This window comes from Coptis chinensis, chromosome 5 (genome assembly GCF_015680905.1).
Source record: "Coptis chinensis isolate HL-2020 chromosome 5, ASM1568090v1, whole genome shotgun sequence".
NCBI classification, from domain to species: Eukaryota; Viridiplantae; Streptophyta; class Magnoliopsida; order Ranunculales; family Ranunculaceae; genus Coptis; species Coptis chinensis.
The window spans coordinates 66,587,301-66,601,053 of NC_141460.1; the positions used below are offsets into that span (position 1 = coordinate 66,587,301).

Below are 13,753 nucleotides of genomic sequence, written 5' to 3' on the forward strand. Positions count from 1 at the left end.
ATATATTTCAAATATTCATTTTTTTTAATTGTTTAGAAATTCGGGCTGTGACACATAGGCAATGGAATATGATTATGACTACTTCAGATATAAGTGACTAACAAATAGCAATCAGTCTATCACAAACAGAGTTGGCAAATCTCTACTTCAAGTTGAGCAATAAATGTAGTTTAAGAAACCAAGTAAAGTCTGTATGTTTAAATAGAACTATGGGGCTCGTAGATCACTGGCCATATCTCTCTTCCCTAAGCGTCGCATGTTGTTTATGAGAAAGCGAATTGATTTTCCCCAAGAAGGTTGAAAATTGATTTTCCTTGGGAATATGAAATGGTGGAGGACTAGTTGCAATTATGAGTACTTTGTATTGACCTAAAAACTCCACTGTTCAATCTCTCTGAAATAATGGACTCACAACACTCCCTCTCTCTCTAACTGTGCAGCCTCCTCTTTTCTCTTTCCATCTCCTTCTCTTTATACTGGTTTCTTCTCACTTCCTGACCATCCAGCTATCCTCCCATCCGACTGATCCCCTTCCTGCCGTACACTTGCCACGTCCACGATCTAGGGTTTCTTGGCTAGGATCGCATACTTCCCAGTTTATATTACTAAGATGCATCCCACTCGGTGTCTCGCTGACCTGGTCATTTCCCTGGCTCGGTTCCTATGCTCCTGCTCTATCATATTACTCTGACTCTTATATGACGTCCGCTGACCTGGCATTCTTTTCATAATTGGGCCTATACAAATGCCCCTTATCGATTCCGGGGTCCTAATTATGGATCCGGGGTCGAGAACCCACTTTTCCTCGTTTTTCGTGCACCTTTTCTTCTCACTCTTGGGATTGCGTGAGAGAGTGAATGTACTCATCACGCGCGTTTTTCGCCGCCTCTCGTACTTTGTGCTGCCACGTGTCTCTTTCAGGCTTGCTCGCTGTCTTGTCGCCTCGGTTTCCTCATTCTTTGCAATTACCCTTCTACCCTCAGTCCCTTCAGTTTTTCTTCCCACTGAAAAATACATTTTTACCCCTCCTCTATATAATCCCCTCTCCTTCTTTCTCTTCCATTTCATCTCAGTTCTTTTCTTTTCCACCTTGCTCTCGTTCTCCACTCCGGCCAACATCCAGTTCGTGACTACCCTCCCCTATATAATCCCCTCTCCTTCTTCTTTCTCTTCCATTTCATCTCAGTTCTTTTCTTTTCCACCTTGCTCTTGTTCTCCACTCCGGCCAACATCCAGTTCGTGACTACCCTCCCTTTCTTTCCTCGGTGAACTTTTTCTTCCTTGATCATTCTACCTGGGCAACACACTTCCCCACTAGCTTTCCTTGGTAAGTTTCTCTGTGTTTGAATCTCTTTAATTTTCGTTTTTATTTGAAATATTCAACTTCTCAAGCCTGTTCATCTTTCCTCGATGTCGATTTCTGAATATACTGACCCCTCGTCTTCCCAATCCGGTGGGGTAGCATCGCCGCCCCCTCCGGTTCCTACTGCGGTCCCTTCAACCTTTGGTCGTCTTGCCTCCTTATTGCTGCCCCCTTCCCGATGCCGTAAACCTAATTTGGCCGTAATTAGGGCTGCCTACGGTATTCCGGCCGACATAGTTCTAGAGCACGTGCCTGCTATCACCCATTACCCTCATCTCGTTCCCCGACGTCCGGGGTACCTTGTAGTCACAGTGGGCCAAATTGTAGCCGGCTTGTGGCTACCACTCACTTTGTTAGACGTTGAGGTATGTAATCATTTCCACATTCCTCCCTACCAAGGCATAAGAAAATTTTTGGAGAATTATGTACGCTGCGAACTCCTATAATAAGTCCGGGGACCCCAAGATCACGAGCCGCGACATATTTTCTCAGTACTACATCAAAAAAGGTACCAAAGACGTTGGGGTAGGGTACCAGTCTTTCTGTGTGCGTCCTCGCAAGAAGAATTTCCTACTTCATATCACCTCCTCGGATAAAGTATGGCACCACTACCCATTGTACGTGTCAAGCCCATTCCTATCCGCGGATCTCCCTGACGATTTAACTCTTAACCATCTCGCCTTCAGATCACGGGTGCGTATCTTGATTTTCCCCTTCTCTCTAGATGTATTATTTCATTTTTTCCTAACTGTGGTTTCTCTTTCTTGTGTAGGGTGGCGGTCAGATTCCAAGTCCCAAATCTACTCTGGTATTTCAAGTCCTATCTTCCAAAGACTACGCGACCTCGGACCGGACCAAGCCGCACACCTGGGTATTCATCCTACCACTGCGACCCCACTACTGCAAGTTCCCGACCTATACCACATAGGCGGTTTATCTGCTCCTTTTTACCGCCCTCCCCCTCTAAAAGAACGCAAACCCCGAGCATCCCCCCAGGCAAAGGCCTCATCCCCACGCAGCACGCCGCAAACGAACCAGGTCCGCTACCCCTCCACCCGTCTCCCGCAGATCTCAAGACACTCCCACCTCCTCTGCTCCGGAAGGTGTCCCCTCATTCCGCTCTATCTCTGACTGGGACAATCAATACCACAACTCTCCTATAGACGACATGGATGTTCACAAGCAGAAGCTGTTTGACAGCGATTCTGATGATGAAGCAGTCATTGAGGTTTCCCCCTCTGTCGTAAAGACTTCCACTGAACACCCACCCTTTAAGAAGTCGCGGACAGCATGCTCTGCAGAGCCCGACCTCTCCACGCATCAAGCCCCTGCCTCGGAAGACCCTGCATCTAACCCTTCCACTCGGTCCGAGGCCGTTTCACCACCCCCCCTTCCATCATGCCAGCAAGGAACCCGCCTCCGCGCCCGCACCCACAGATGCCCCAGCATCCGTCCTTTCTACTACAGAAGAATTTCGCCCGGTCTTCAAGGTACGCAACCGCCGAGTCAATATTAACGACTCTGCTCTGGACAATGCTACGGTTGCCTCCTCCCTGTTTTACAACTCTCATTTGCCCCGGGACATTGCATATGCAGATGGAGGCACGTTCGATTCGCACCGTACTTCGTTGTACAATAACTGGGAAAGGGTGCATTTTTTTTTAACCTTCTCCATTGGGTCTCAAGTCAGCTTAGATATCTCTTTTTATGATTAATTGGCACCGCTTTCGGTAAACCATAAACAAGGGCCGACTTTTGGAGAAGGAGTTGGACGACCCCCTGGGCTTGAGAGTGGCCTATGCAGGCCTTCAATCCGAGTTAGCGGCTGCCAACTTGGCCAAACTCAAGGCTCAAGATGAGCTCCAGACCACGGAGAGTTCTCATCAAAAGTACATGGACCAAGTTAATGACCGTCTAAGCTAGCAACGGGATTCCCTTCTACAGCACCATCAACTCAACTTGGAATCCATGGCCCAACAACATCGGGATGCCCTAGAGGCACTCAAACAGAAGCATCAGGAGGCCTGTGCCACAGAGTCGCAAAAGAACTTGTCCGACATGAATACACTCCGCGACCGCTTCAAGCTTCTGGCCGACAAGAGGGTGGCCAGGAAACTCCAAGAAGCAATGGATAGGCTCATCCAAGAAGGTCGCCTTCTCCCAGAAAAGCCTGCCAATCCAGCAACCGACACCTCTGAGGCCACCGGGGACGTGTTGCCTGCTCAAGAGGTCCTTTCTGCGCAGCTGGAGTCTGAGGAACGTACCACCTTGGAAGCTGTCGCGGCTCTCTCCGTAGAAATCTCCGAAGATGTCATTGTCGCCCATGATCAACCGCCCTCCAATGTGTTGCCTGTTAATGAATCGGTTGCCAAAATGGTTTAATGACCCTTGTGTTGTAATAAGACATTTTTTCTTTCCAAGCCTTGTGATTGGTCATACTTCCCCTTTATCATGATATTTTGTATTTTGTATGTTATACTATTGTCTATTTATCATTTGAGGCTCCTTATCAGTTTGATCCATCATTTTTCTCTTTATCTAGATCTCTACTTCCCTTTCGATTCTTCTCCAAGCTCTCTTCCTCTCTAGCGTCAGCAAAGGGCACAACCCCTCCACTGCCTTTTCTCTTGAGACGCACTAAAATAGGCCGGGGACACTCTCTTTGCCCCCATGTCTCCTGTGCCTCTGGTCCGCGGGGCCCTAAAGGCTTCCTACGCATGTTGTATTCGCTCTATTGCGCCTGACATCTCTGATCCGTGAGGGGTTCATCCCTCCCCGCGGCTCGCTCATACTCTTACACCTGCTGGAAACACTCTACTGCCCCACGTGTCTCTGACATCTCTGATCCGCGAAGGGCTCACCCCGCCCCGCGGCTCGCTCAGACTCTTACACCTATTGGGAACACTTTATTGCCCCACGTGTCTCTGATATCTCTATTCCGCAGAGGGCTCATCCCACTCCACGACCCATTAGGTTCTTACACCTGTTGGGAGCACTTTATTGCCCCACGTGTCTCTGACATCTCTGTTCCGCGGAGGGCTCATCCCACTCCGCGAATCATCAGGCTCTTACACCTGTTGGGAGCACTCTATTGCCCCACGTGTCTCTGACATCTCTATTCCGTAGAGGGCTCATCCCACTCCACGACTCACCAGGCTTTTACCCCTGTTGGGAGCAATTTATTGCCCCACATGTCTCCGGAATCTTTGATTCACGGAGGGCTCATCCCACTCCACGACTCATCAGGCTCTTACACCTGTTGGGAGCACTCTATTGCCTCACGTGTCTCTAACATCTCTAATCCATGGAGGGCTCATCCCACTCCGCGGCTCTCTCAGGCTCTTATGCCTGTTGGGGCACTCGATCACCCCATGCGTCTCTTCTCTCTCCTGCTGGTACACGGTTTGTACTCTTCCCTAAAACATTCAGGTGACAAACACAATTCCATTCACAAAAGTGTTGTGGTTTTATACATTTACATACAGCTGTCGTCCTCTATTTTGGACCTCTTTACATTGCTCGGGATTTTCTTACATTCAATTGTAAAACTTTTTTAATAGTCTTACATTCCATGGCTTCTCTACCCGTTTACCCTTCATGGTCTGCAATTTGTAAGTTCCTGACCCTCCCGACCCTACCACGGTGTACGACCCCTCCCATCCTTCTCTTCTTTTGTACTTGGGGTCACCCGACGTAGCACCAACTCCCCTATCTTGAAACGCCATGGTCTTACCCTTTTGTTGTACTATCTCTGTAACCTTCTGTGATATTCCTCCAGTCGGATGCCAGCTGAGTCCATTTTCTCTTCTATCAGGTTCAAGTCCCCCGCCAATATGTGCCAATTCGACCCATCCTCCACAGCCTTGGTTCTCATTGTAGCCGCGATCATCTTTGAAGGAATCACGGCTTCCACTCCGTATGCCAAGGCAAACGGTGTCTCCTGGGTGCTCATCCGCGGAGTGGTTCAGTAAGCCCAGAGCACATGGTTTAGCTCATCGGCCCACACACCCTTTTTATCCTCCAATTTCCTTTTCAAATTGTTCATTATCATTTTGTTGGAAGATTCCGCCTGTCCGTTGCCTTCTGGATTGTAGGGGGCTGAGAATCCTTGTTTCACTTTGTAGGCCTGTAGAAATGCTGCCACTTTAGCTCTGGTGAACTATGTCCCATTATCTGCGATGATAGCATATGGCAACCCAAACCGACATATGATGTTCTCCCATAGAAACTTAATCACTTGCGCTTCCTTGACTTGTTGCAAAGGGATGACTTCAATCCATTTAGTAAAGTAGTCTGTGGTTGCCAGCATGTATCTCCTCTTGCCGCTTGCCATGGGCAACGGTCCCACAATATCCATAGCCCACATGGCAAATGGCCACTGGCTCGACACATTATGCAGGGGTTCCGCGGGTGCGAATATCCTTTGCGAGAACCTCTGACACTTGTCGCACTTCTTGGCGAAATCCACCGCGTCCTTTTTCATATGGGGCCAAAAGTAACCCTGCGTCAAAAGCCGGTGCGTGGTGGTCCTCCCCACCGAATGGCTCCCACAGTCACCTTCGTGCAATTCTCCCAACACCTCTGCAGCCGACCGTGGCCCTAGACACTTTAACAAGGGCCCGTTGAAGTTTTTTTGGCACAATTCACCTTCCACTAGGACATACCTTTGGGATGTTTGTTCCAACCTTCTCTTTTCTTTCTTGTCTGTCACCTCCCTTCCCCCCAAGAAGTCTCTAATGAGATCCATCCAACACTCTTCCTACTCAGTAATCTGATACACCTATACCACCTCTTATGTACTAGGCTTGTCCAATCTTCTTACCCGTATCGTCCTTTCCTCTAACCCCGGCATCGCGGCCACCACATATGCAAGTGCGTCTACATGCCTATTCTCTCCGCGACCCAGGTGAACAAATTGAATCTTCTCAAACTTGCTAGACCTCTCGCGCACCACCTTCAAATACTTTGCCATTCTCGGGCATCGAGCTGCGAACCCACCATTAACTTGGCAAACCACGAGATTCGAATCTGAGTACACTATCAGTTATTTGACCCCCAGATCCTCGGCCATCCTCAATCCCGCTATCACTGCCTCATACTCAGCTTCATTACTGGATGCTGCAAAACCCAACTTTGTAGTTAGCTCTATTCTATGGTTATCGGGTGTAACCAACAACACCCCTATGCCGCTGCTTTCATCAGTGGCCGATCCATCCGCAAACACCCTCCATCCATTTCTCTTATCCCAAGGGTCTAGCACGTTGGGCTCTACATATCTCTCTGGTTCCATAACTATCTCTTCTCCCCAATTGGGATCCTCAGCGGGGAACTCTGCTAGAAATTTTGCCACTCCTTACGCTTTTTCGAGGTCCTTACCTGATACTGTATCTCATATGCGCTAAGTATCACTGCCCATTTCAACATTCTCCCAGAACTCTCGGTCCTTAATGCCTGTTTGAGGGGTAGGTTTGTGACTACTACGACGGAGTGAGATTCGAAGTAGGGCTTCAGCTTTAGTGCCGAGAAAATTAGTGCCAGGGCATACCTCTTGATTCTGCTATACTGCGTCTCTGCGTCCAGTAATGTTTTACTTTGAAAATACACCGGTTTCTCCACTCTGTCCACTAGGCGGACCAATACCAAACTTACAGCATACTCGGAGGCCCCCAAATACAAGTACAACTTCTCCCCCTCTTTTGGCCAAGATAATAAAGGTGCCTTGCCCAAGTACCCCTTCAACTCCTAAAATGCCTCTTCACACTCTGCGGTCCATAAGAAATCCGGGGTAATTCTCAACAGTCGGTACGGCGGCCTGCATTTGTCGGATGATTTGGAAATGAACCTATTCAATGCCGTCATCCTTCCTGCCAGCCGCTGCATCTCCTTTACATTCTGTAGGGATGGCATTTCTATCAAGGCTCTTATCTACTCAAGGTTGGCCTCTATTCCTCGATGAGTCACGATGTAGCCCAAAAACTTGCTCCGTGGTCACTCCAAAAGTGCACTTATCTGGATTCAACTTCAAATTATACTTCTGCAGTATACTACATGTCTCCCGTAAGCCCTCCAAATGCTCTTCCTCCGACATGCTTTTCTCCACCATATCATCTATGTATATCTCAATCCCTTTTCGAATCTTGCTCTCAAACATCTTCTCCCCCAATCTCTGGAACGTGGCTCCAGCATTCTTCAACCCAAATGGCATCCTTGTAAAACAATACGTGCTGCCTTCTACCACAAATGTTGTTTTCTCCTGATCCGGCCCATACATCGCAACCTGGTTGTACCCCATAGAAGCGCGTCCATGAATGAGAATACCTTGTACCCCGCGGCCTTATCCACCAACTCATCTACCCGTGGCATGGGGTAACTGTCTTTTGGGCACTCTCTATTCACATCCGTGAAATTGATGCACATACATACCTTGCCATTCTTTTTAGGTACCGCGACTATATTGGACAACCACTCGGTGAACTCCGTCTCCCGTATTATGCTAGCTCCCTTCAACCGCAACACCTCTTCATGGATGTCTTCTGCATACTTTAGTCTTATGCTCCGCATCCTTTGCCTTACCAGCTTGGCATCTTCTCTCATGTGCAACCTATGGCATGCAAATTCTGGGTCTAATCCCATAACGTCCTCAATTGTCCAAGCAAACACATCCCTATTCTCCGACAAAAACTGTATTAACTTACTCTTCCAGTTATCCGGCAGACTTGATCTTACTGATGTGAACCTTTCTTCCTCCCTATCCCCTATATTCACCACTTCAATTTCATCCAGCGTCTTTGTACCCTCCGCAGGTTCCAACTTACTCTCCGCAGAGTCACTCGATCTATAATTGATATGCCTGCCTTTTCCTTGGGTGGGAACTTTCCTCTTCTGTTTCGTGTACCAATCATTTCACTATTCCCCTATGACTATTCTTGGCCATCACCTGATCACCGCGGACTTCATACGTGCCCGTTGGAGTAGGGAACTATATCACTTGATAGTACGTAGATAGGACGGCCTTCATCTCATGAATCCATCTCCTCCCCAATATAGCGTTGTATTGCGAGGCAGAATCTACCACCATGAACCGTGCGAATACTGTCACCGGTCCCATTGTTACCGGCAACAAGAGCTCCCCTAAAGGCTTTGTCATACTTCCATTGAACCCGTCTAAATTAATGCGTGGAGGCCTCAGTTGCCTCAGATCCATTCCCCTTTCTTCCAAAGCTCCTTTGAACAACAGATCCACCGCACTACCATAATCCACTAACACTCTCTTCACCAAGTAATTGCCCATTGCCACCGTGATAACCAACGCGTCCTCATGGGGGGAGTCCACTGCCCGTAAATCTGTCTTGCTGAAGGTGATCGTGTCTTTGTCCTCGGCTGACCCCCCTTTTGGTCGTGGCATATCAGTCCTGTCATTGATCTATTGGATGCTCGCGGTTCTTCTTACCATGTCTCATTGTGCATTATGACTTAGTACCTCTCCACTGAAGATCACATGTATAGTCCCCAATAACTGATCTTGTCGCGACAAACGCTCATCATTCTGCGCATCCCTCACAAACTCCTTCATTTGGCCCTTCTCCACCAATCTCTGAACCATCCACTTCAAAGCGTGACAGTCATCAGTCTCATGGTTTCGCATCTGGTGATATGCGCAAAAAGGCTTATCCGGCAGCTCTATAGGTGTGTTCCGCGGTCCTTTATACCCCCGCAAGTTTTTAATCAAAGGCAATATTTCTCTCAATGGTCTATTCAATGGCGTCACCTCTGTCTCCCGGTATGGCTTCCTTTCTCTATTCTCCCATCGAATCCCTTCCCGTACTCTTTCAACCTTCGAGGGGTAACCGCGGTACCCCCCACTTTCCTTTTCCGAGGCCCCTTCCCTGCGCTGCTCCCTATCTTTCTCCAAAGACAAAACAACTTTCCCTGATCTCTTCGGTAAAGTGTCCTCATACCTGATGTATTTCTCTACCCGCGAATATAGTTCGTGCAATGTTGTAATCTCATTCTTCGTGACCAACTGGTGCACTCCCATCCCTGGACACAACCCTCGCTCAAATGCGATAACTGCGGTCCTTTCATCCAAATTTTCAACCTTCAATGTCTCAGCCTTGAACCAACATAGATACGCTTTCTATCGTCTCGGCCAACCTCTGTCTCACGTTGAACAAGGCCAGCGATGTCAACCGCACGCTTCTTCTGGTGTATGAAATGGTCTACAAAGGCCTGTTCCAACCCTTGGAAATTCCTTATGCTCCCCGCCGGCAACCAATAGTACCAATCCGACACCCCGCCTTTCAAACTGGCCTGGAACATCATGCATCGCAATCTATCATACTGCGGCTCCTGCCATAGCGGCATCTGTTGCCTGAAGTGGTGGATATGGTCCGCTGGGTCTCCTTTCCCATCGTACCTCTCGAATCGAGGTTGACTAAAGTGCTTTGGGACCTCTGAAGCCCAAACGCCGTCCGCCAAAGGGTTGCAATTTAGCCGTGCCACCACTTGGCTGGCCGCTCCTCCGCGACTTTTCCCCTTCTGCTGGTTCGCTTCTCTGTCCTTGTCTATCATCTCTTGCACCTGTTAGATTGTCAAGCCGGCCACTGGATTTTCCATGAGGTTCGGCTCCTCTTCTTCCTCCTCAGAGCTATCGTTTGCCTCCCTGCTCGTATCTTCTTCTTCTATTTCCCTTTCTCTTCTCAACCCATCATTCTCCTCTCTTAGCCGCCCAATCTCTTCCCTCATAAGTCGTGTCTCCTCTGTCTCCAGATCCTCTCTCCTACCTCCTTCTTCATCAATCACCGCCTCTGGTGTCGGTTCCTGCACTGCCACTCACTTCGGCCTACCTACTTATTTCTTCGGTGCTATCTCTACCTTGTCTTTGTTCTGTCCCCACAGATGGCACCAAATGTATTGACCTAAAAACTCCACTGTTCAATCGCTCTGAAATAATGGACTCACAACACTCCCTCTCTCTCTAACTGTGTGGTCTCCTCTTTTCTCTTCCCATCTCCTTCTCTTTATACTGGTTTCTTCTCACTTCCTAATCGTCCAGCTGTCCTCCCATCCGACTGATCCCCTTCCTGCCGTACACTTGCCACGTCCGCGATCTAGGGTTTCTCGGCTAGGATCGCATACTTCCCATTTTATATTATTAAGATACATCCCACTCGGTGTCCCACTGACCTGGTCCTTTCCCTGGCTCGGTTCCTATGCTCCTACTCTATCATATTACTCTGACTCCCATATGACGTCTGCTGAGCTGGCATCCTTTTCATAATTGGGCCTATACATACTTCACAACTAGAAAATGCACATAGTTGAGTACTTGAGTACGGGACCCATTGAGTAGGAACACCAACTATACCTTAACAATTGCTAGATATAAAGCTCCTTACTTTGTTTTACCTAATTTTACAATGTCTGATCCTATAGAAGCCAGAAAGATTCTAGACACCGTTGCGAGGAATGCAGAATAGGTGAGTTGTGGTGCTATAAACCCTAATTTTCAGAATTTATCAGATCCTATTATCGACATAACATCTCCGCTGGGATCCACTTCCAACACTATTACGCATAGTATTACCAATGTTCCACCTATTCAGCAAAGGATGAGTTCTTCTGATATCCCTCAAGGGCAAGACAAAGCACAAATAAAAAAGATAGCAACTCTATGTGCTGCCAACTTGGGGATGATACTTGACCCTGCTCTTATAGAGGATTTATATGTAATATCCACTACACCAGATATCTAAGACCATTAATACCGAGTAGTTGAGAATGCTCCCAGTGACCCACGTCAGCTCCTATTTTTTCTCTCAGACTGACACATCAGATTTTACCTAAAAAAATGAATTCTACGCCCCTCTTTTTTTGCGATTTCAATTGTTTGTAGCCCATAGATAAGTAGATAAAAACCTTTTTTAAATCTTATCTCTATTCTTAAATTTTATCTCCATTCTTACTCCTTAAATCTTATCTCCAAACAAAACAAGAAGTTCTTTTTCATTTTAGTACCGTGTTTCAGATCAAAGGCTTAGAGTTTCTACGTCTTTTTTTGCCGATTCAATTGTTCGTAACCCAAAATAGATAAAAATCTTTTTTATATTTTTTTTTTCTATTCTACAGAACACTCCCAAACTCTCAAAAAAAAAATCATCTCTTCAAAGTTTTTCTCTTATTCATCTCTTCTTCCAAAACTTTCAATCCTCTTTGTTGGAACCACTTTCAATTATCTTGATTTCCTTTTGCAGGCAATCATTTCGTTTTTTTTCCCCTCCCGTTCAAACCCAGTTAGCAAACTAATAGTTGTCGTCTTTTCATTGTGAGAAACTGCACTGGAGTTACTACACAACCTTCTTCTTCAGAGAAAAAACCCCGAAGAGAAGCTTCGTGCTATAAGAGAACTTTTTTCCTAAGCCTGGAAGCTTATATTGTCCCTTCTCCACGAGGTTTGACTTTTTTTTTTTTTTTTTTTTTTTTTTCTATTGTAACTTTGTTTTGAGTTCATATGATATGATCATTTGGATTGGATTTTGATATACAGAGTAAGTTTATTGCCTAATGTTTCACTATCTCCCTCTCAGAAAAAACACAACAAACAACTCCCTCTTTCTCTCTAAAAAAAACAACCTTCTTCTCTTCCAACTCAGTAAACCCTAAAAATTCCCCATAATGGAATCACTCCGAAATTTGTACTACAACACCCAAACCACCCAATTCACACGAGGAAAAAAAAAACCCAACGAAATTTCGTCATTGAAGATTTACTCAATTTCTCAAATGAAGAAGAAGAAATGATTGGTGGTGGTGATACATTCATTTCATTCTTATTCAATTAATGGTAATGGGAATGGAAATGGAAATTGTTCAAGCGATTCTTCTACCATTATCGTTATTGATAGGCTTTTTTTCTCAATTGCAATTCTTCTTTCTCCATGGGTCTCAAAAATCATCAACAACAACAATAGAATTTCCCCCACTAAGTTCTTCTCAATTGTCGATGAACTATGTGTTCCTAATTCTTCATTGTTTGAATTTTTGAATTTTGAATTTTGAATTAGTAAAGTTTTTATGCGTGTATCTTTAAATTTAACGTCGGTTTGAATTATTTGTTTCTTTGAATTTAACGATGAGTTGTATTCATTACATGACATCATCGTAATTATCAAATTGCATTATCAAGAAACTGAAAGGTTAAGACAAAATTTAATAACTGCAATAATAGAATTTTTAATGAAAAATTGATGATGAACATACCTAATGGAAGAACCGGTTGTTGGGCATTCTTTGGAAGAAACCGGATGTACCCGCCTTGATTGCTATTATCCGTGGGAGACGGCATTTGCAGGACTTGCTTTGAAGATGACGGAGGTGAACCCAAAAACAGCTTTGCTTCCTAGCAACACCTGAATTCCATAGGTCCTTTCTGATTGGGCTTAGGAATTTTGTCGCAGCTGACACACCTTGCAGATTGATAATTGGAGTTACCTTGAAAATGTCAAAGAGCCAAGCCCATAGTTATTTTGCTGCATCACATTCACTTTGGATAAGTGGTTTGTAGAGCGCTTCTCTTTTCTTGATAAACCAACCCTTTAGCTTCTCAAACATTGTCTGTGTTTGAATTGGTATTAACCCTAACAGAAGAGTTATACCCAATTATCCCCGACGCTTCTGGTTGTATCCCTCAAATGTCCCATCACATTCGTTAAGCCTCCGGTGATTGACATCCGGTTTTCCAAATTGTATTCTTTGTTTTCTCCAATTCTCCCACATCCGGATCAATGCACGAGGTGTTGCATGTATTGATTTAGAATTGCCTCACGGGTCCAAAATGCGGGGATGTTCTTATATCATACGGCTCACCCCTCTAATAGTAACTTATATTATTGTTTTTCAAATATTGGCTTTGTTTTTCTAACTTCTTGCGAGAATTCAGAATTTGTTAAGCCGAGTCCACTTTTAGAGGATTCCAATTCTTAAAACATTTCATACATACCGCCTCCAAAGAAATTGGTCCATACACTGTCAACTGTGATGCCTCCCCCGCCTCCAAGAACTATGCCTCCACCTCCTTCGAGGACAATGCCTCCACCACCATTAAAGCTAATGTCATCGACTCCATTTTTGGAAGCCGGTCACAGTATTTCAAATCCTACCAAATCAACATAAGACCCTGTTCCAAGTGTGTAAAAAAATGATCCTTATTAAGACAATTATTTACACTCAAAGGATATGGCAAAGGAGCCGCGTTTTTCAATGTGGGGTTCATAGGTATGTGGATTTGCTGATAAGTACAGAGGAGCTTATGGTAATGGTTTAAAATCATATGTCTGCCCATTTTACTGCTCTTATTATGGTTACAAAGTAAGCAGCTCTATGATGAAGTGG

At 45.8% G+C, this 13,753-nt stretch overlaps 1 protein-coding gene across 1 annotated transcript; it reads right to left on the reverse strand.

Moving 5' to 3' along the window:
- Window positions 1–7,292: 7,292 nt before the first annotated feature.
- Window positions 7,293–8,654, reverse strand: LOC147498438 (uncharacterized). Its single transcript, XM_086563233.1, has 3 exons — window positions 8,352–8,654; window positions 7,787–8,245; window positions 7,293–7,640 (listed from the first exon to the last, which is right to left on the reverse strand). The coding sequence occupies exons 1-3, from the start codon at window positions 8,652–8,654 to the stop codon at window positions 7,293–7,295; spliced, it is 1,110 nt and encodes a 369-aa protein (XP_086419359.1).
- Window positions 8,655–13,753: the final 5,099 nt, after the last annotated feature.